General features: G+C 32.9%; 4 protein-coding genes across 4 annotated transcripts; 1 reads left to right on the top strand and 3 right to left on the bottom strand.

The window, feature by feature from the left end:
• Positions 1 to 3,788: 3,788 nt before the first annotated feature.
• On the bottom strand, positions 3,789 to 4,550 carry MONOS_11932 (uncharacterized protein; the record flags this gene model as incomplete). The annotated part of the gene is made up of 1 exon (XM_067864509.1): positions 3,789 to 4,550. The coding sequence occupies one exon, from the start codon at positions 4,548 to 4,550 to the stop codon at positions 3,789 to 3,791; it is 762 nt and encodes a 253-aa protein (XP_067727221.1).
• Positions 4,551 to 10,650: 6,100 nt separating this feature from the next.
• On the bottom strand, positions 10,651 to 11,985 carry MONOS_8450 (uncharacterized protein; the record flags this gene model as incomplete). The annotated part of the gene is made up of 1 exon (XM_067878863.1): positions 10,651 to 11,985. One exon carries the CDS (start codon positions 11,983 to 11,985, stop codon positions 10,651 to 10,653), a length of 1,335 nt encoding a protein of 444 aa, XP_067727220.1.
• Positions 11,986 to 12,425: 440 nt separating this feature from the next.
• On the bottom strand, positions 12,426 to 12,764 carry MONOS_8449 (uncharacterized protein; the record flags this gene model as incomplete). Its single annotated transcript, XM_067878861.1, has 1 exon — positions 12,426 to 12,764. One exon carries the CDS (start codon positions 12,762 to 12,764, stop codon positions 12,426 to 12,428), a length of 339 nt encoding a protein of 112 aa, XP_067727219.1.
• A 6,120-nt stretch (positions 12,765 to 18,884) lies between these two features.
• On the top strand, positions 18,885 to 19,295 carry MONOS_8448 (uncharacterized protein; the record flags this gene model as incomplete). The annotated part of the gene is made up of 1 exon (XM_067878860.1): positions 18,885 to 19,295. One exon carries the CDS (start codon positions 18,885 to 18,887, stop codon positions 19,293 to 19,295), a length of 411 nt encoding a protein of 136 aa, XP_067727218.1.
• Between the last annotated feature and the right edge of the window lie 536 nt (positions 19,296 to 19,831).

Below are 19,831 nucleotides of genomic sequence, written 5' to 3'. Positions count from 1 at the left end.
TGAAAAATTTATAATAAAAATATTAAACTGTAATGGTTTTCGACAGATCAGGTTCAAGGGGAATATTTTTTGTCGAAGATCATCATGTCGTTGGAAGTAAATAAGTTTATTATGGATGAAAAATACAATGCGGTATATAGGCAGTTACCAGCTGAACTGAAAAACAGTTTATCTTCTCCTTCAATTGTTTGTAACCTCAACTTCACTTAATAAATATCATTATTTCAAAATCTTATATACAACTTAAAGATGGATGCATTCAAAGCGAAAATCGATGAGTTGAATAAAAATGGATGTACTCTTGTATCGTTGGTTCCAGGGAGAACAACCATTTTTTGCCAGTGTTTGATTTCACTGTTAGATTTTTCTCATCTTGATTTTGACAATATTTTTTATTTGCTTTCAGATTATAAGCACCCAAACAATTCTGGACAAGAGATTGGAAAAGTTCATTTTGAAGAAACCAAAGGAAAACTGTGGATAGCATACGTCATTGTTCTTGCAGATGGTTCTTTGAAAAAAGACGGTCATTATTCCTATTTATGCCCAAATTGCAAATGTAGAATAAACTGCACGTTTTCTGCAAGGAAAGGAACAAACCGAATTGATGATCATCATTGTTCACTTGTGCATTCCACAACGATAGTACCATATTTAGAAAAAAAAGCCTTGCCAAAAGAATGCAATCCACGAAATATCCAATCGACATCTTATTTTCAGTTCAACAAATTAATTGAGATGTTTTTGCATCTTGTTAGTCATTGCAACATTGCATTTTTATCGGCATATTCTAATGAGTTCAATGCGTTTATTACTGAAGTTATAAAAACATCTCAGGCCAATCCAACTCTGCCTCACACATCAATATTTCCTATTCTTTCTGCAAGAAAACTTACATCCATGATCGAAAAAGAAACAAGGAAAAAGATTGAAGAAAGAAATGAAATTCTTTCAAATACTTCAGTTTCAGTGATGTTTGATGGAGGACTTGTAGCAGGAAAAAAATACATCGTTATTTCTGTTGTTCCATTACAATCAAATGCACATCCTGTTTTTTGGGGACTTAGAAAACATTGCGCAACTTCAGAACAATACTGCGACTTGCAATGAATATTATGAAAGAGATGAAAGAAATAAAATCAGTAGTTCGATGTTTCTGCACTGATGGCTTAAAATCTCAGAAAATTGCGATTGAAAACATTCATGAATCTTTGAAAACATTCAGTGCAGATTCAGTTGATTACGACATAATACCGTTCTTCATTTACTGCAACAACCATTTGATAAACCTGATTGTTATTCACTTATTTGACTCAAACAAATATCTGAAAGATTTGAAAGAAATAATTATCCAATTTTCAAAGAATTACAGAAAACGTGCAACAAAGGATATGTCGAAACCCAAGTGCCCAGTTTTTATCTCAACACGTTGGCTTTGTTTATATAATATTTGTTTTTTTATTAGAAAAAACTCTGATTTTATTCTCGATTTAAATATATTAGATAGATCAACAATAACAGATGTGATTAAATGCGAAGTTCTGCTGTTCCCACTTCAAACGATGCACCTCATTTTTGAGGATGATAAAACAAAGCTTGGGTCAGTATTTCAATGTATTTTTCATGCGTTTGCTCAGTACACATGGCTATCTGAACTTGAAATTTTTCAAGATGAAAAGTGGAATCAGAACATTATACAATGCATGGTTTTGTTACACAATTATTTTTTTGCAGGAGCAAGAGGAAATTTTCTTGCTCTTGCATTTTCATTAACGCCAGAAGGTTCGACTTTATACAGACAAGGCATGTTCATAAAATCTTTCTCACAGAAAATGGAATTTTTGAAATATCTATACTCATCAAAAAATACCATTTCCCACCATGAAACATCCTCCGATAAAATTGTAAGCTCTTCATCATCATCGTCGCAATCTGAACATAACACAGCAAAAACGATGCACTTCAATCCATTAATGTATTTGCCACACTCACAAAAATCTATATGTTCATCTGAAAATATTTATCTTGCGACGAATCATTCATTGGAATCATTCTCGAATTTTTCTTCCAAAACAACAAGTCATCAATGTCAGCCAACTTTCTTTCAAAGTGAAACAACGGTTTTAACATCTTCACAAATGTTTAAAAGGGATCAAATTCAAAATGTGTCACCATTTAGCGTTAACGAATTACGATTATCAATTAATAAATACAAAAAGGAAACACAACAAATAAATTCAATACCTCACACAGTTACATCTTTATTCACCAATCCTCTATTATCGACACAAATTATTTCACCACTTGGACCAAAAACATCAAACGATAATATTCTTACAACCATCATAAAATGTCTTGAAGAGAATTGTTCCTTGAATTCATCATGTGAAGAAAAAGATGGCGAAGAAATTTATAATGAGGATTTTGAAGAGATTTTCGGACTTGTTGAAGCTGAACAAGAGTCAGAAAATGATGAGTTTGATGAAACAAGGCTATCCTCCAGTTTAGCATCCATTTCACCTTCGTTTTATCCCACTCGATTGGTTGATGCATCTTCAAATCTCAGCGAAACAAATGATACAAACAGGATGGATATTGAAAACACAGAAATTGGATCATGCTGTTCGGAAGAAATAGAGCAGGAGGAAGTGGAAGAAATAGGTTCAAGTGGAAAAATTGTTGATTCAAATATTCAGATAACAGAAGAAAGAAAAAAATGCTTGTCACAAATATTGCAGGCAATTCATATGGATTGGTTTGCAAGAATAAAAAGCGGATTTGAAACATATGTGAAGAAAGTCTTGTTTAATCAAACAGATCAACTTCTGTCCGAGTGCATAGCCTTGCTCACATATTTTCTGATTGATTATCATCCTTCGATTGTGCAGGACAATCCCTTTGTTTATTACTTCGAAATTGGAAAATACGGAACAGAACCAAATATTTATGCAAATATTTGTTACTCTCTAATCGTAGCTCCTGTTAGCGAATCCTCTTGTGAACGTCTTTTTTCTCGCCTAAAAAGAATCATCGGAGAAAGAAGATACTCTTTAAATCTGGACACATTGAACGCGTTGTTAATTTTGTGAAACGTTGATATTCATAATGTTGTTTTTCAACTTCATTTTTTCTAGGTTATTATTTTTTTTTCTAATTTTAAACACATTCACTGATAGTTACAGATAACAAATTTTTGTTGTTTCTTTTTGCTTTTGTCGTTCACGTGAGAGGAATAAAAACAATATAGGCAAAGTGAATAACTTCAGGAAGAGCAAGGAAAAAATAACATATAAAGAAAAATGTGATGAATATCTTTTTGAACATTTTATAAGTTCAACTTCATAATTGTCCGTGTTGCTGGTTGAATAGGTCTTCAAACGATAATGGATTGTAAGTTGAAATGTTATCAGTACAAGATAGCGAAGCCTTATCCCTTTTGTGAGAAGTATAAAATGCTCTGTTCATCTGGACTCTTTGCTATGCCATATTAGCCTCCACTGCAGTCTTTTCTCGAGTTGCATCTTCTTTCTGATCAGCAGAAATTCGTATTGAATAAAGTGAGCATTGCTGCGCCAAGCATTAACTACTGGACGAGCACACGCTTTACCTGTACGAGCGAGGATCTGGTATTGGGGTTGTGTTCTTGTCACAACCTGACAGTATCGAGCAGTGTGCTTTTCCTACCGCTCCCAGTCTTGGATTCTTTTTGCTTGATTTCTTCCATTAGGTATTTAATGCTTCTTATTTTGAAACGGCTTTTGAACCGTTAAGCTATATTGTTTCAGCATTTATATAGATAATCTGATATATTCATTTGTCGCTCTCATCTTCTTGTTCATCAACAGTTCTGGTGCCTTCCATCGCATGCAATCCTTCCTGTTGTCGTCATCGTCTTCAAACTCCGATGATGGTGGAGGTGAGCCTCTGCCGTTCCTGTTCGCTCTCGAGCAATCAGAGGAAGATGTGACAATGGTGGAGGCTGAAGAGATGGAGGAAGTGTCAGAGTCTGAGGAGCAGTCGGAGTGGAGGGCAATGCAGATCACCATGTGCTCTGAGAACAGCACAATGTGAGGACTGAGATTGGCCAAAGAGGAAAGCTCATTTTCCATTTCGTCAAAGGAGTGAAGAGCAAGATTAGCCACCCAGAACAGGATCTGGGCAGCTGTTTGCTCTCTCTCCTTCAAGGAGCCAATTGCCATCTCCTTCTTCTCATTCCTTCCATGAAGCAGCATGAACAATGAATCCCTCAAGTCGACAATCAATTTCTCGTGAGGCGATGAACAGGCCATTGCATCCACCAGATTCGACATCGATGAGGTGGTTGGGAATAGATCCTCCCCACGAACAAATGTGGTTTCTGTATCTGTTGATGAAACTGATGGTGATGAACTATTCCTTGTATCTTTGTCATCTTCAACCTTCTCCGAATCCCATTCTCCATTTTTATCAGAGTCTTGTCCAAGAATGCATTCTGTTGATCCACTCTCACTCAATAAATGCTCAGATGACTCAGAGTGCTGAATATTTGTATCATATATTCTCTTCTTCATCCTCTCCTCATTCTTCTTCTCTCCTCTCCTCCACTGCTCTCCTCCACTGCTCCTCAGGAGACATGTCCATTGTCACCATCTCAAACGCTTTCGGATCTTTCTTTACTGTGTCATTTTCTATTTCTTCCAGCTCTTCGTTTCTTCTGAGATATTTTTTCTAATCACACAGTTGTAATAAATTAGAAAATTTGCTGTTAAAACATTAATAACTTATGCAACTTTCAAACACATGAAATCCTTATCTTTGTTTGAAAATATGAATTATTGTACAATCATCAACTTTAAATTGCCTTTATTTCATAAAATCAACATAATTATGTACCAAAACAATACAATGAAATTTCAAAAACACTAAGAAATTGAACAAACTTTCAAAAACTATTTTTTTCAGATTTGCATTAAGTTAAGCTCATTCAGCCACCGCTTGTGATATTTGCGAATGAAAAAAATTATCAAACAAGAAGAAATGATTATTCATTAAAAAAACACGAAAGTTAAATAATTGTTGAAAAAAAGAATATCTTTTCAGAGACCTAAATGAAACTTGCGAGAATAAAAAAACATGCAATCCGCCTCAAATAAATGTTACAACTATATATGAAATTCGAAGTTTACAGCATTTAATATATCATGATTCGACTGATAAACAATTAACAATTTTGATCACACCCATACCAATGAAACATTTATTGTATAATTATGGATAACAAGATCTTTGAAAAAACAATCACAATTCATAATGAAAAATTTTTTTGTTATTATTTTTTTCGTTTTTATTTTATCGAATTGAGCAACGCAAGCATTCATTCATAAAAAAAAAAAAAAAAAAAAAAAAAAAAAAAAAAAAAAAAAAAAAAAAAAAAAAAAAAAAAAAACCTTCGACATAAGATACTATTGTCGACCGACACAAAAATCACAGATTTTATATGTCGCAAAGGTTTAATTCCGAATCCAATTATTTTCATTTTTTAAGTTTTTTATCAGAAAAAAATAATAACTCACTTTCCTGGGAAACTAATTCTGAGCCCAAACTCTGTAAGTTATTTTCTTTTTAAAAAAATTGAAAATAACAGGATTGAATTAGTCTAGCTCTCAACCTTGATTTTTAGAAAAAAATTAAGGAATCATAGAAAAAGCAAAAGTGAGTTTCTATTTTTTCTCGAATATAAAATATTTTTGAAAATCAGTTTGATTCAGTTGGAGTTTATTTGCATAATTTCACAATCCATTTATGTTATTGGAAGAATTAAAATTCAGTAATAATCACATCATTATCACTTACATCTATTTCAATTGAATCAGAACAACAAGCACCTTCATACCGTTTTTCGGAAACAGAATCTGCGAAACAGTCTTCAAGCGGTTGACTACAAAATAAAGAATTAAAAGAATTCAAATCTGAATTATAATTATATGAAAAAGAATTTGAATTAATTGATGATTCTGAAAAAGATCAGACCTGAGACATACCTGAGCTGTTCTTCACGCAGTCGAATCTGTCAATAAACATAGAATTAGATAAAAAATTATCATTTATATTATTCATCTTTTCATTGTTTTTCTTTTCAATTAATCTTTATCTGTTTTCAATCACATTTTTCACATTTTTTCCGATTTTTTTCCCACAACATTAATTTCATTCTAATCATTTTCTTTTCTTTCAAATATCTTTCAAATTCTTTTATCTTCCACCATTTTTTCTTTACATATCATTTCATCCATCTCTTTTTCATCAAATGTGCTAAGAGCAGTCGAACAAAGTTTTCCATCATTATTTGAGAAATGCAAATAATTTTTCATTCCATTGAGAGTTAGCTCTCCCCAAATAGTATTTTCCATTTCTGTGTGTCTGAAAATTTTAATAAATAAATAAATAAATAAATAAATAAATAAATAAATAAATAAATAAATAAATAAATAAATAAATAAATAAATAAATAAATAAAAAAATAAATAAATAAATAAATAAATAAATAAATAAATAAATAAATAAATAAATAAATAAATAAATAAATAAATTTAAAAATAAATAAAAAAATAAAAAAATAAAAAAATAAATAAATAAATAAATAAATAAATATAAAATTTAGTTAAATACTTTAAAAAGAAATGCTCCGTTTTGCATTTTGTTTCAATTGATTTTGTAAATTGCGAAGAAGAAGAAGAAGCCGATGCTGATGAAGAAGAAGTAGATTCAAAAGAAGAAATATTTCTTTCAGACAAAAAAATAGTTGAATTGTCGGAATCTGTATTAAATAAATAAGTATGAAAATAACAACAATAAAAATCTATTAAATCATAAATAGTGTTAATTCCTTTGTTTCTTAAATAATGATTTAAAATGTTCGTTAACAATCCAAACTCACTGTCACAGTCGTTTTTTCCGTGATGTTCGGCAAAAAACGACAATGAACAGTGTTTGTTTTTAAACAAAAATGAATTTGGAGAAAACAAAGAAAATAAAATATGCGAATTACGGAAATGTGGACCGTTATCGCAAAAAAACAAAAATTATTAACCTTCATAAAAATATCAAATCGTAACAATTTATTTAAACATTCCAAAACAAAACGGTAATCATGAGATAAAATTTCAGAAAAAAAATTAAAACAACATTTTTTCATTTTTCCATAATTATCAAGACAATACACAACAAAACATAAATGAGAAATTTGTTTCTTATCAAAAAACTTCTTCCAGTTTCATGAAAAGAAATTGGGAGAGACCAATTTTCTTTAAAATCCATTAATATGACACATTCGTTCATTTTCAAATTATTTCTTTAAAAATTCAAAAAGTCTCTCTGGCTTTGTGCCATTTTCTTATGTTCATTTATCAATCTTATTTCTTCTTTTTCTTCCTCTTTCAACTCTTTCATATTTTTCTTCAATTCTTTTTCTTTATTTGTTAAAAAATCTCCTCTCACACACAACTCACAAAGATCAGTACGTTTTTTTGCTTTTTTGAAGTTTTTTGTCTTTTTGCAGAAAGAAGAATGAGACATTTTTTTTTCAACTTCTTTTTACATCTCAGAATATAATTCTTTTTTCTGTTTTCTCTATTATACTTTATTCTGAGAAGGAGAATATATTTTCTTTGTTAAATTTTTGACATTTTCTATTTTTTTCTTTATTATTAACATCATATTTTTTTTTATCATCTATATTTTTTTCTTCATTGTTTTTATCTTCTTTATTTTTTTCTTCATTGCTTTTATCTTCCTTATTTTTTTCTGCAATATAAAATACAGAATAAATTTATATCAATAAGAAATTTAATTGAAGAAGAAAGGATCACACTTTTTTTTTTTGAAATTCTATCGTTTTGACAACCACAAGAACTATGGGCTAAAAGCCAACTTTCTGCCAATGTGAAATCATTTGCTTTTAAAGAAAGAAAGAAAAAAAGATAAAATCGAATATATTTCACAATTCACATCAGAAAATCAAACATTTTTTAAGCTTTTTTCTGACATTTCAAACCGTTTTTCTGAATTTCTATGTTTTGGTCTTTCGCGCGAGTTATAGTATTCAGCTCTTGTAATTTTCCAACCGGAGTTTAGCAGCTCCTGGAAGGAAAAATCAGAAGAAACTGAGTGCAAAATGCAGACTTTTGTGTTGGCTTTTGACGAATCGTATAACAGCGATAAATTCTTTAATACGTTTAAAGTTTTTTCTTTTCATTCAAAGGAATTACAAAATATAGTGGGATTAAATAAGCCAATGAAACAAAATGAAATAAGTTGCAATGTTATTGAATACAAACTGTTAAAGAGCGTATAAATATCTTCACGAAAGGGTTTTCCTTTTTTGGAGTGGCAAAGGAAATTCAACAAACACCCTTTGGGGTCGTCTTCAGCAAGATTTGTCAATAAGTCGTAGATTTTTGTAGAATGACGGCTTCTTGTGGAACGTGGACGAAGAGAATAATCTTTTTTTCCCACCTACATCTATTAATTGGATAATGGTTTTATTACCTTTATAAGTTTTTTCAAACATTGATTTCACTTTTCAACCTTCTTCTTCTCCTGCTTTTTCTTTTTGGGCCATTTCTAAATTGCACATGAGCTCACTTTTTTTGCATATCGCAATATTATATTTTCATTCAAAATATCGCAGCCGATGTAGCGTCGTAAGTTTTGTAATATTTTACCAAATTGAAGTTTCGTGCAGTTTTCAATATCATCTTTTTTTTTGCAGAAAATCAATGAAAATATCTGCTTGTTCCAATGTTAATAAGAAAAAACCTTACTCTTCAGCAGTGCTTTAACTTGCATGCGTGCAACTTAACAGTGTACACAAGCATCTCAAACATGCTCTGGCTGTCGCAGATCATCAATCAAAGTTCTTCGCAAACAAAATAGAAAGCTGGTCATCCTTATTCATTTATTCTTATGGAAACGAAAGACAAGGTATGATTCAGAAGATTAGTTTTGAATTGTCCTTATTCAGATGTCCCAAAAGGTGCTTGAAATTCTTTAACGTGGATTTTTTTTCCAACATTCGGAAAATCAATGAACCTATTGTTTCTGTTTGATTTTGAGGAATGCACAGACCCAACTGAAAATGTTTCAGGGAATGCACAGGATATTTTTGAATAATTGTTCAGATGTTTTAGATCTTTTCTTATTTGTTTTATAAAAGATTTGAACAGATGATAAATGAGGTGAAAAAGAATAACGAAGCAAGGAAGGAATAACTGCTGATTGAACTTTGTGAATGTTATATTTCTTTGAATATCTATTTTCAAACAGAATTGATATTTGTTAGTGTGCCTTGAATCCTGATAGTTGGGTTGAACAAAAAGGAAAGCGAAGGAACACAAAAAGAAGTGGAAATTAATTTACAAAATTTGAACAATATTTATGAGCGAATGGTATGAGTTGTTATTTGGGTGATTATTTTTGAAATCATAAATTTTTTCGGGGGTATTTTTTTTTTGAAAACATTTTCAATAAAACTGTCTCAAACATACAAAAATTATCTATTTGTAATATAAACATTTATTTCTTTTCTTTGAAATCACTCATTAAAAGTTCGTCCAAATTTCTTTCTGGCATTGATCATTTTAACCATAATAAAGTTTGGGAAATGGTGGAAACAGAATTTATATTTTTTTGATATCTCTTGAATTATGTGCTGAAATTTCTCATGCAATACGTGTATAAATATCCAATTTTGCACGTGTGAACTTTCTATTCTTTATTTCTTTTTGTTTCAAAAAATCTAAAATTATTAATTTTGATTGGTTTTTTTTTCACAAATAGGATTTTAAATTTCATCAAAAACGTATAAATAGATTTTACGTTGTATAAAAGTTTGCTTTTTTCCATCATTCAAATGTTTATTTCAACTATTCGGAAGCTCATTTCATATTTCAAAAAATGACTGATTTCAAGAAATTATATGTATTGCCTCATTTTCCATATCATCAATTCACTTTTTTTTTTATTATTATCACCTGATACCAAAACGGTTTTATATTTTGTCATATTTTACAGCATCAATTTACAGAAATATTGTTTTATTGAGATTACTGATAAATTACAGTTTTATTCTTCTCAATATCTTTTCCTTTTCATTCATTTGATTATCAAAAATATTTTTGTAAAATTTTATGAAATCTGCTGAAAGAAAAAGCTGAAATTGAGAGATATAATGCAAACGTTAAAGCTATTGAAATATTAATCACATGATTTGTTTTTGATGAAAATGAAGTTTCAAAAAGGATGAAAATGTTTGAGTTTGTTTAGAATGATGTATTAGTTTTGCTTTTTTATTAATTTAATTTTAAAGAGAGAAAATGATTGTTTGTCGGTATTATCTTTCATTGAAGGCAGATACAAAAAAGTATTTATCTTTATTATTATTATTTTTTAAAAATATGCGCAAAAGAATCATTTGGTGATACAGAAAATTCACTGTTTTATAAGATTGTTTTCTAAATTAAAATAATCTAAAGTCAACTATTTTTTTCAACACATATTGAAGAACGTCAACATTTCGAAAAGAGAAGTATCGGATCATTTTTCAAAAGGAAGATTAGAACAGTTGTCATCAATATCTTCTGAAGAGCGTCAATCACCTACTCTCTTATCTGGTTAATTGATGAAAAGTGGCATGAACAACGAATCCCTCAAATCTGTAATCAGCTCTTCACGAGAAAACAACCACGCTATGGTGTCTTCATGATTCAACTTGGATGAAGTTGTTGGACGAAAATCCTCACCTCGAACAAATGTTGAATCCGAATCTGTCGTCGAAGTGGATGAAATGGATGGTGATGGAGTTCTCTTCCTTGTTTCCTCTTCCTCATCTTTCTCTAATTCCCAATAAGGAATCTTATCTGAATCATGACCCAAAATATATTCCGTTGAACAACTCTCACTCAGCAAATGTTCTGATGATTCTGAATGTCCCAAACTTTTCACACACATCCTCTTCTGGATCCTCTCTTCATTCTTCTTCTCTGCCTCTCTCTCTGCCCTTCTCCACTGCTCCTCTGGCGACATCTCCATCGTCATCATCTCAATCAGCTTCGGATCCTTTTTCACTGTGTCTTCCACAATTATCTCCAATTCTTTTGTTCTTCTCTTTTGCTTTCTCCATCGAACAACAAATATTATAAATCCAATCAAAGCAATAACAAACAGCACTGCAAATATCAAAATCACAACCAATGCCCATGAAGATTTTCCTTCTTTATTTCCTTCAACAGTCCTTTCATCTCCTTTTGGTTCAGGTTCACTTCTGTTTTTCAGAATGAATGAATTTGTTGATGAAGGAGCATTTGAATTCCCAAATAAAATTGAAACACTCACCTCGATTTCATTTCCACAATTGCTGATGAGATCCTTTGCAACACTTCCTTCTGCTTCTCTTTCTGATAAGAATCCATTTGAATCAAAATCATGTTTTTCAATCTCTTTCTCTTCTCCCTTCTTCTTCACAACTGAGAATGACAGATTGCATGGAACAAGAAGCATTCCTTTGAATGTCAGCTTCATTCTGTTTGCTTCTTCTTTTGCTTCCACACTCTCCAGAACAGGAATGAAAAACGATGAATCTCTCTCTGAAGCAATCCCTTCAATACTGCATCCATCATTCAGAATCCAAAGAGAAGAATTATCCTTCACCCCATCTCCACCTCTCAAACTTACCGCATTCAATGTTCCTGAATTTGAACAGATGATGTTTCTTCTCAATGATGGATATCCTTCAATTGATGGATTGTTATCTTCAGATTCAACTTTCTCAATATTTTCATTTCCTCCACAAACAGAAAAACCTCCATCGGAGCAGTTCACAAAACTCGTATCCTTTATCTCCCCTGAGCTCTCTTTCACATCAACAAGTTGCACATTCCATTTGCACGAATCAAATTCCTCATTCAAATTTTTTCCATTTGTTTTCCCATCAAGCAAGCATTGCTTCATATAAATATTTTTGTACATCAAAAGATACATCATCTTCACTTTCTTTCTTTTTGATGAACACACACCAAATGAACAGTTCGAAAACTCCACATTTCCTTCCATCTCCTCAACATCAATCACATCTGCACCCTCATCCACGCATGAAATGTTCTCAAATGAAGATGACAAAATCGAAAATGAAAATTCACTTTCTTCTCTGTTATTTGAACCTTGTCCTCTTCCACAAATATTTATGAACCATCCCTTTTTTTCTTCACATTTCCTGATTCCACTTTTTAAATCTTTACATTACCACCTCCATTGATCTTCAAACAATCTTTTCTTCCATCAATATTTCTGAGTGTCAATCCACTCACTTCAGTATCTTCCTGCATAATCATGGCTGCTTCACTCAAAAATAAAAGCCACGAAACGCTCACATTCCCCATTGAGCATCTCCCTCATTCCACAGATATCAGACAGAATGGCACTTCCGCCATTTCCTTCTCAGCTGAGCACGCTCCCTCAAACGAACACGCGCTGATCGATTTCTTTCCAGAAAATATCTTCATGAATGAAGAATGCGTTGTTGGAAGTGGAGTTGATGTTGATTCCACTTCTTCAAACACATATTGAATCCATCTCACATACACCTGGCCACTTGCCTCCACAATCATTTCTTTTCTGAAACTCATCCTCTCTTTCACAACCACTCGACCCTGTTCTTCATGCATCCCACTCAGCGTGAGTGTGTCCAATCCAATTTCCTCATCAATCACAGATTCCTCATAAACAAACATCTGACTGAAGAAATCGTTTGGAAGATGCTTCAGCCCAAGCCCAATTGTTGTCCATGGAAGTGAAGGCTTCACATTCTGCTGTTGATTATTGTTTCCTCTTTTTCGTTCTTTGTTCAAGAGCCTGATTGTGCATGATTTGAATTTTTCAAAAACAGGACAATAAGAAGAAATAAGTTTGATATTCGCTGAAATCAAAAACGAAAAAAAAAATACAAATGAATGAGAACTCTCAAAATTTTGTGAATGTCGACATTCACTAAAAAAAGACTAATAAATCAAACTTTTGTTTTGAAACAAAAAATGATTCCAACAGGAAGTTTATCCTGGGAGGCTGATTCTGGCCCCAAAGCCTGCAAGGGATTGTGCTGGACCGGTCACAGCACAATCCCAGGATGGAATCAGCCTAGCCACTTCCTTGCATCAATGCAAAAAAGCAGTACCCTAAAAATTATGTTAAAAACATAATGATTAGAGCTTGAGCAATAAACATTCCTGTTGGATAAAAATTTTTTGTTTTCAAAACAAAAGTTTGATTCATCAAAAAAGCGAAAAATCAAATATTAGGTTCAGAGATTGAAGATAAACTATTTTCACAAAAATTTGAACAATTATTCATTCTATAATTAAGCATATTTTGTGTTTGATTTCCTATTATGTTCTTTGAAGGATTTGACTTGAAACACTCATTGTTTTTTCTTTTCCTTTCGTCTCTTGATCGCGACTCCTTATATGCTATTCTTGATTCGCCTTCAGAGTTTTTCGGTGAAAAGACAGAGCGAAAAATTTCCTTCCCTCGTTTTTCGTAAAACAAATACGTTTTCAATGACTGAACTTCCATTTTCTTCCATAGTATGATATTGCTTGGAATGTATCTGAAATTGCAATCAAAAAAAAGGGACACAATATAAATACAAAAAAAGAAAACAAACTTTAAAAAGTATCTTCTAATAGAATTAGATGATTCATTCAAATTGGTTTCAGGAGACATTCCATTTTGAGAATATTTCTGAAAAAACTCAATCAAGTCATCAATATTATTCAACTCTGTTTCACCGTCAATGTTGTCGTTGATGCACCTTGTCAAATAACCGAATTCTCCGTCGCATTCACACTTTCCGTGTTTCTCGCAAAAGAATGAAAGTGTGCAATGCTTTCCACGTGCAAAACGAGAAGAATCAGATAAGAGATAATGGAGAAGATAAGAATTTCGAAAGTGTGTTCCAGTGTCACACATAAAATGAAAAGTCTTTCTTTGTTGAAGAAAACTCAATCTCAACACATTATCGAGACAGTCGATTACAAAACGATAATCGTGTGACATCACGTTTGACAAAAAATTGAAAACATGCTTTTCTATCTTATTTTCTTTATTTCTCAGATAAACAATGATGCACAGATGAGACACTTCCTGTTTGTTGTAGAAGTCCTTGCTGATACTGTTTTGCTTAATGGGCACATTCCAGTTTTCTTTAAAGTCAAACAAAAGCAACGCTTCATCTTTCGATATGTTATTTTTCAGAAGACGAAAGTAAGATTGTTGATTGGATGCAATTTTCTTATGATTCTCAATTAATGACATAATGACATTTTCATTTGCATCAAGTTGCTTACCTTGTGTGATTAGATACTCCTTCCTCTTTTGAAGCGATTCATATCTCTGACAAAGATCACAGAGATCAGAACGCCTTTTGGCACGCTTTAAGTGATTCGTTTTTTTGTAGAATGTACTGATAGACATTTTTATGTTCAACTCTTTAAATTTTTCGTATAGCTTTGTTTTTGGCATGGAAATAAGTCTGGTTGGTTGCTTGTGCACAGTTGTCTCTCGCTTCGAACTTGCTTGATCATAAGATTTCAACGGATGAGAAAAACAAAATTCTTTATCTTGATGACAATGAGAAGTTGGATGCTTATTTCTATGAGTTATTTTATTTGGTGATTTACATAAGGAGTTTGAAATGATAGATTCTGCGTGTTGCTTATCATTTTTGGATACAGATAATGAGTTGGAAAATGATTGTGTTGTATCATCTATTGATCTTGAATGATGTGAAATGGAGTTTTTTTCTGATTCAATGAATGAATTTGATGAAGTGTTTGAATTGAAATAATGTGAAGTGAAGTTAGAAGTGTTTGGAATGTTGGAAATAAATTCAACAGATGTTCTTTGTTGATTATTCTGTTGAAACGAAGAAGTGGGGAGCACTTGTGAAGTGAAAACATTTGAGATTGTTGAAAAAGTTTTCTCATATGAATTCTGTTGACGAGAAATAAATGTGTTGTTCGTTAGTGTTGGGGAAAATGGAATTTCAATAGAGTCCCGTTCCTTATTGTTCACTTGAGCATAGACAGAAAGAATTGGGACGTTTCCACAACTTGCTTGTTCATCAATGATTGTTTGAATGTTGTTGCGAACGTGTGACACGTATGAATCGTTGCAATAAATCCAACAAAAACTTTGATTTGAAGATGAATTACTGAACAATTTGTGATGTTTGCATAAGCAAAAGAAATGCCCATTTTCATTTTTCTCAGTGTGAAAAAGCAATGCGATAAGTGAATAATTGTGAGCTCCTTCAACATGCTTTTTTAAGGCGTTGATTTCTCCATTTTCTTTCACAAAGCTAATATTTTCGTCAATGCAAAAATTCACGCTATGTGTTCCTTTTTCTTTTTCCAGAGAAATTGCAAAAAATTTGGGAAAAGAAAGAATTTGTAAATTTGAAAAATGATTTGTTGTTTGTTTGCAATTTGAGCAAAATGCTTCCTTGTTGTTTGAATTAGAAAATCCAATAGTGAATGATTCATTGAATGATTGAACGATGTTGCTTCCATTTAGCCTAATAATCGGTGTTGATTCCAAAGCTCCAATTGTTTTGGAACCACAACAACAGCAAATTCTTGGGAATGTTATGTTCATGTTCATCAAGTTATTTAATTCTGGCAGCACACAGATTAAATCACTGAACATATTTGTAAATGTGAGATAAAATTCTTGTTGTGCCCTTTGCTCCAGCCTGTGCCTTTTTTCCCAATTTCTTGCAAAAGGCTCCGTCCACGAACAATTGTCAAATGAATGCGTTGGTGATGCACTTTTCGATGAGTAATACACAATTGAGAACAATTTTGTATGAAATGAAGACAGTTTTCCTTTTCTTTTTTGAATCTTGCCACAATGAGTCACAATAACTCTAAATATTTGAATGATAGAGGCAAGGCAACATGTGTTTCCATAATTGTGCAGTGATAAATTGTTTAGAACATCTGATAATTGATTATTGTGATCATTTTGATTCACATGATGGTCATCAAAATTTGAAGCTGATTCAATAATAGTATTATCGAAATGATTGTCAAATTGGTTGCTTGAAGAATGACAATAGTCAGTATCCATTCGAATATCTTCATTTCTCAGATCTAACATATCTCTATTGAGTTCATGACAACGCTCGACATCATCATGTGAACAAATAATTGATGTTCGTTCAAAAAGTTCTCCAACTTCACTCCGCGATGATGAATGAGCCCCTTCGTTTTCAACTTCCATGCTATTGTCATTTTCATTCGTAAAGGGGAAAATATTGCTCTCTGAAAATTCATAACTCAAATTTTCTTCAGGAATGAAATAGTTTTTCAGAGGATCATCGTCCTGCTCCATATTCGAATCACTGTTGATGATAGTAAAATCGTCATCAAAAGAAACAAAATGATCTTTCTCTGTTTTTAGATAAAAGGAAAGTTGTTTTATTTTATCAATTAAGAAATTGTACCAAAAATTAGAAATAAAAAAGCAGACTTTTTTTCGAATGAGAAATTCGACAGATATTTTCAGACGATTCAGTCGAATTTTCCAATAAAAACTTCTGAAAAACCGCTTCATCTTCACTTGATAATTCTAAACATTTATTTATAAAAAAAAAAAAAAAGAAATGAAAATTATTTTGTAAAAAAAAATTAAAAGAAACTTTTCTTTGAAGGTGGAATAGGAGGTTTTTGTGGAGATCCAATTTCAAAGGAGAGATTGCTGCTGTTCTGTTTAGCGTGGTTGTAGTTGCCTGCTGAACAGCTGAATCCAAACTGACGCAAATGCGAAAGAGAGTGTTCATGACAAACACTCTTTAGTAATGCCACTTTTGTGTGGATGTTTTGTTCGTCGTTATAAATACTTGCAATTCTCATTAAAATGAAATTGTTTGTATCTGATGAAATAATGTGAATTGTTTGATTATTGATTATGTCAAATAATAATAAATTATAACAAACCGTTAAACATTTTCTGAATTCTTGCTGAAATAGCTTTCCCCTTGTTTGTGTGCAGCAGCATGAACTCCAGCAGCTCAGACACTTGGTTGGATGAAACTTTTTCCATGTATTGCTAAACAGCGGAACACTTCTCGCTTTTTCTTGAAGGAGACAAAATAGAAAACTGCATTTATCAATGTGATAAATTGGTAAAAAATTATTTTTGTTCACGAAGATAAAATGAAGCGATTAAGGTTATCGATTCCATAATCTGAATATATTTCTACTTTTTTTTCACAATGGAAATTTTCATGTGAAAAATTTCCTTTAAACAAGCAAATTCAATCCATTATTATAATCCCTTCCGTTTTCATTTCTTTTTCTTTTTGATAATTTTTTTTGATTGCTTTTTTATTCAACTTTCTGCTTCTTCTATAAATTGAAGTTGCAATTTCAAAGACGAAGTGTACGCTGTATTGTCATATTGGAAAAACAAAAGCTACTAAAAACTTTGAGTGCTATGCAAAGAAGTTCGTTGATGATTGTGTTGAAGATTATCAACATCAGAAACTATTTTTGTTCGTGAATTGCTCTGTGGGTTTGAATCGAATTGATATGAACACTTGACAAAAACAACAAACAATGCAACATGCTGTGCATTTATGTGAATGACGGAAATATTTAACGATCGTGCTAACAAAATTTTGAGTGTTCTCTGAGTTTTCATTAATTCGCAATTTTACAGATTTTTTTAGAAAATTTACTACGTTCCACTATTTTTTTTAGGAAAGTTCTTTGATTTCGGAAATTTATTTCAATTCATCGTTATAATTGATTTTTTCAAAATCCATATCAAAGAAAAATCTCAATATATGAATCTTTTTTCAAAACCTTTTTTGAAGTGTGTTCAAACAGAAAAGTTCTTCTTTTGAAGATTGAAATATTCTCAATATTTGTTTTGACATTGATTTATTCAGGTAATCTTCAAAGTTTGTTCATTACAAAATGGAAAATTCCTTGAAGTGTGAATAAGAAAGCTAATGTGTCAACACATCTGTTTTAATCAGAATCAATAATAATAATTATAATAATAATAATAATAACATCCTGCTTTTTGAAATCTTTTATTTCCCTTCCCCAAATGAAGATTTTTCATCTCATTCATTCACTCCTGCTCTTCTTCTTTCTTTCTTTCTCCTTTTCTTTCTATTTCTAACTCCAACGTACACAATTCATCCTTCATCCGTTCCTTCCATTCCTTCTTCTTCAACATTCAACGCAATCTGAAGAAGCATGCAAACCTGGTTCTCCATTAAAGATATGAGGAAGCAAAGAGAAGAAGAAGGGAAAAGGTAAAAAGCCATAATTCTTATCAACAACATTTCAGCACTTGCAGTTGACAGTTTGAAAACATCCGCGGTGGCGGCATCACACACGTCTGTAGGAGTGATGGATGACATCGAGAGGCGGCTGCGGATTGTGGTGCCATTGGCTGCTGGGATGTATGAAAATCACAGACAGTCGTTTCTGAGGTGGCAATAGACGCTGCGGGGATATGTTGTTGCGCGTTGGGGTGTGATGTGTGGAGATGTTGCTTGCACCTGGATTATTGCACTTTTTGCAATGCTTTCGGTTCCGCTGGTGGCACCGCTTCCGTCGCTTGCAGCGTCAGTGGGCACGATATCGGGGAGCAAGTGGATCTTTGTGTCAGCTGAATGAATACGTTCCCGTCGATCTACGATCTGTTTGACCTGTTGCTGCAGATATTGCGATCACAACAGTCGAGGCGTGTGGTGGTGAAGCTGGACGAGGAAGTGATGAAGTGATGAGGCGAGGGGTTGAAGTGTGTGAGAAGAAGGGGAGATTGTGGAGAAGGGAATGGAAGCGGTTTGGCTGAGTGTGGAGGATGTGGTTCTGTCTCCAGCAGCGATTGCTCTGGCTGTGCTGGAGGAGCGGGAAGAGGCAGAGGAAGGAGAAAGGGGGTGCAAAGAGGGAGACAAAGAGGGAGAAGAAATGGGAGAAGAAGATGGAGGCAAAGATAGAGGGAGAGAGGGAGGTGATGGGAATGAGGAGAAAGGCGGTTATCCGACAGCTCATAGAGATTTTGTGGAGAGAATCAAAGAGAAACAGGGGAAGCTGGAAGAAGCGATGGTGCCGCTGGTTGTGGAGGCGCTTGGTCTGAGTGGGCTGAGGTTTGTGAAGGCAGAGTCTGAGGCGGATTCAGACAAGCAGCATTCAGTGGAACCAGAAGTGTGCAGTTCTTCATCAGCCGATGGCGTTCAACTGTAGAGCAGGAGAGCAGCAGAAGAAGCAGCAGATGGGTCTTTGGGCATCACTTCAGATGGAAGTGCAGAGGGAGTGAGAAAAGATGAGGAACAAGTGGAAATGTCAATGAATGAATTAGGGATGAATGAGGAGTCAGGGAGAGAGTGTGGTTCCATTGATTTGGAGGAAGAAGTAGAAGAAGAAACAGATTATAAGGGATTGTGGAAAGGCACACACAACAAAGCATTTCGGTATCCTCAAAAGCCAAAGGAACATACAAAAGCAGTTAAAGAAAATGACTGAGGATGAATTATGTGACACATTTGGTAAGACTGAAAAGTTGCTTGAGTCATTTTGTGGGGAAGAAACGCTGCCTCTTCTGCAGCCATTGGGAGAACAGAGGGAAGAAGGAGGGGAAGGAAAGAGAGGAGCGGCAAATAATCGTCTTCTGGCTGGAACAATGACATTCGGAATTGTTTGAAAAGAGGGAATATGATGAATGAGCATCCTTCTTCTTCTTCTTCTTCTTCTTCTTCTTCTTCTTCTTCTTCTTCTTCATA

The sequence above is a fragment of the Monocercomonoides exilis genome (assembly GCF_001643675.1).
Source record: "Monocercomonoides exilis strain PA203 chromosome Unknown scaffold23-1346700, whole genome shotgun sequence".
Lineage (NCBI taxonomy): Eukaryota > Preaxostyla > Oxymonadida > Polymastigidae > Monocercomonoides > Monocercomonoides exilis.
Note: the sequence above shows the minus strand (reverse complement) of the source record. Positions and strands in the feature narration are given on the sequence as shown.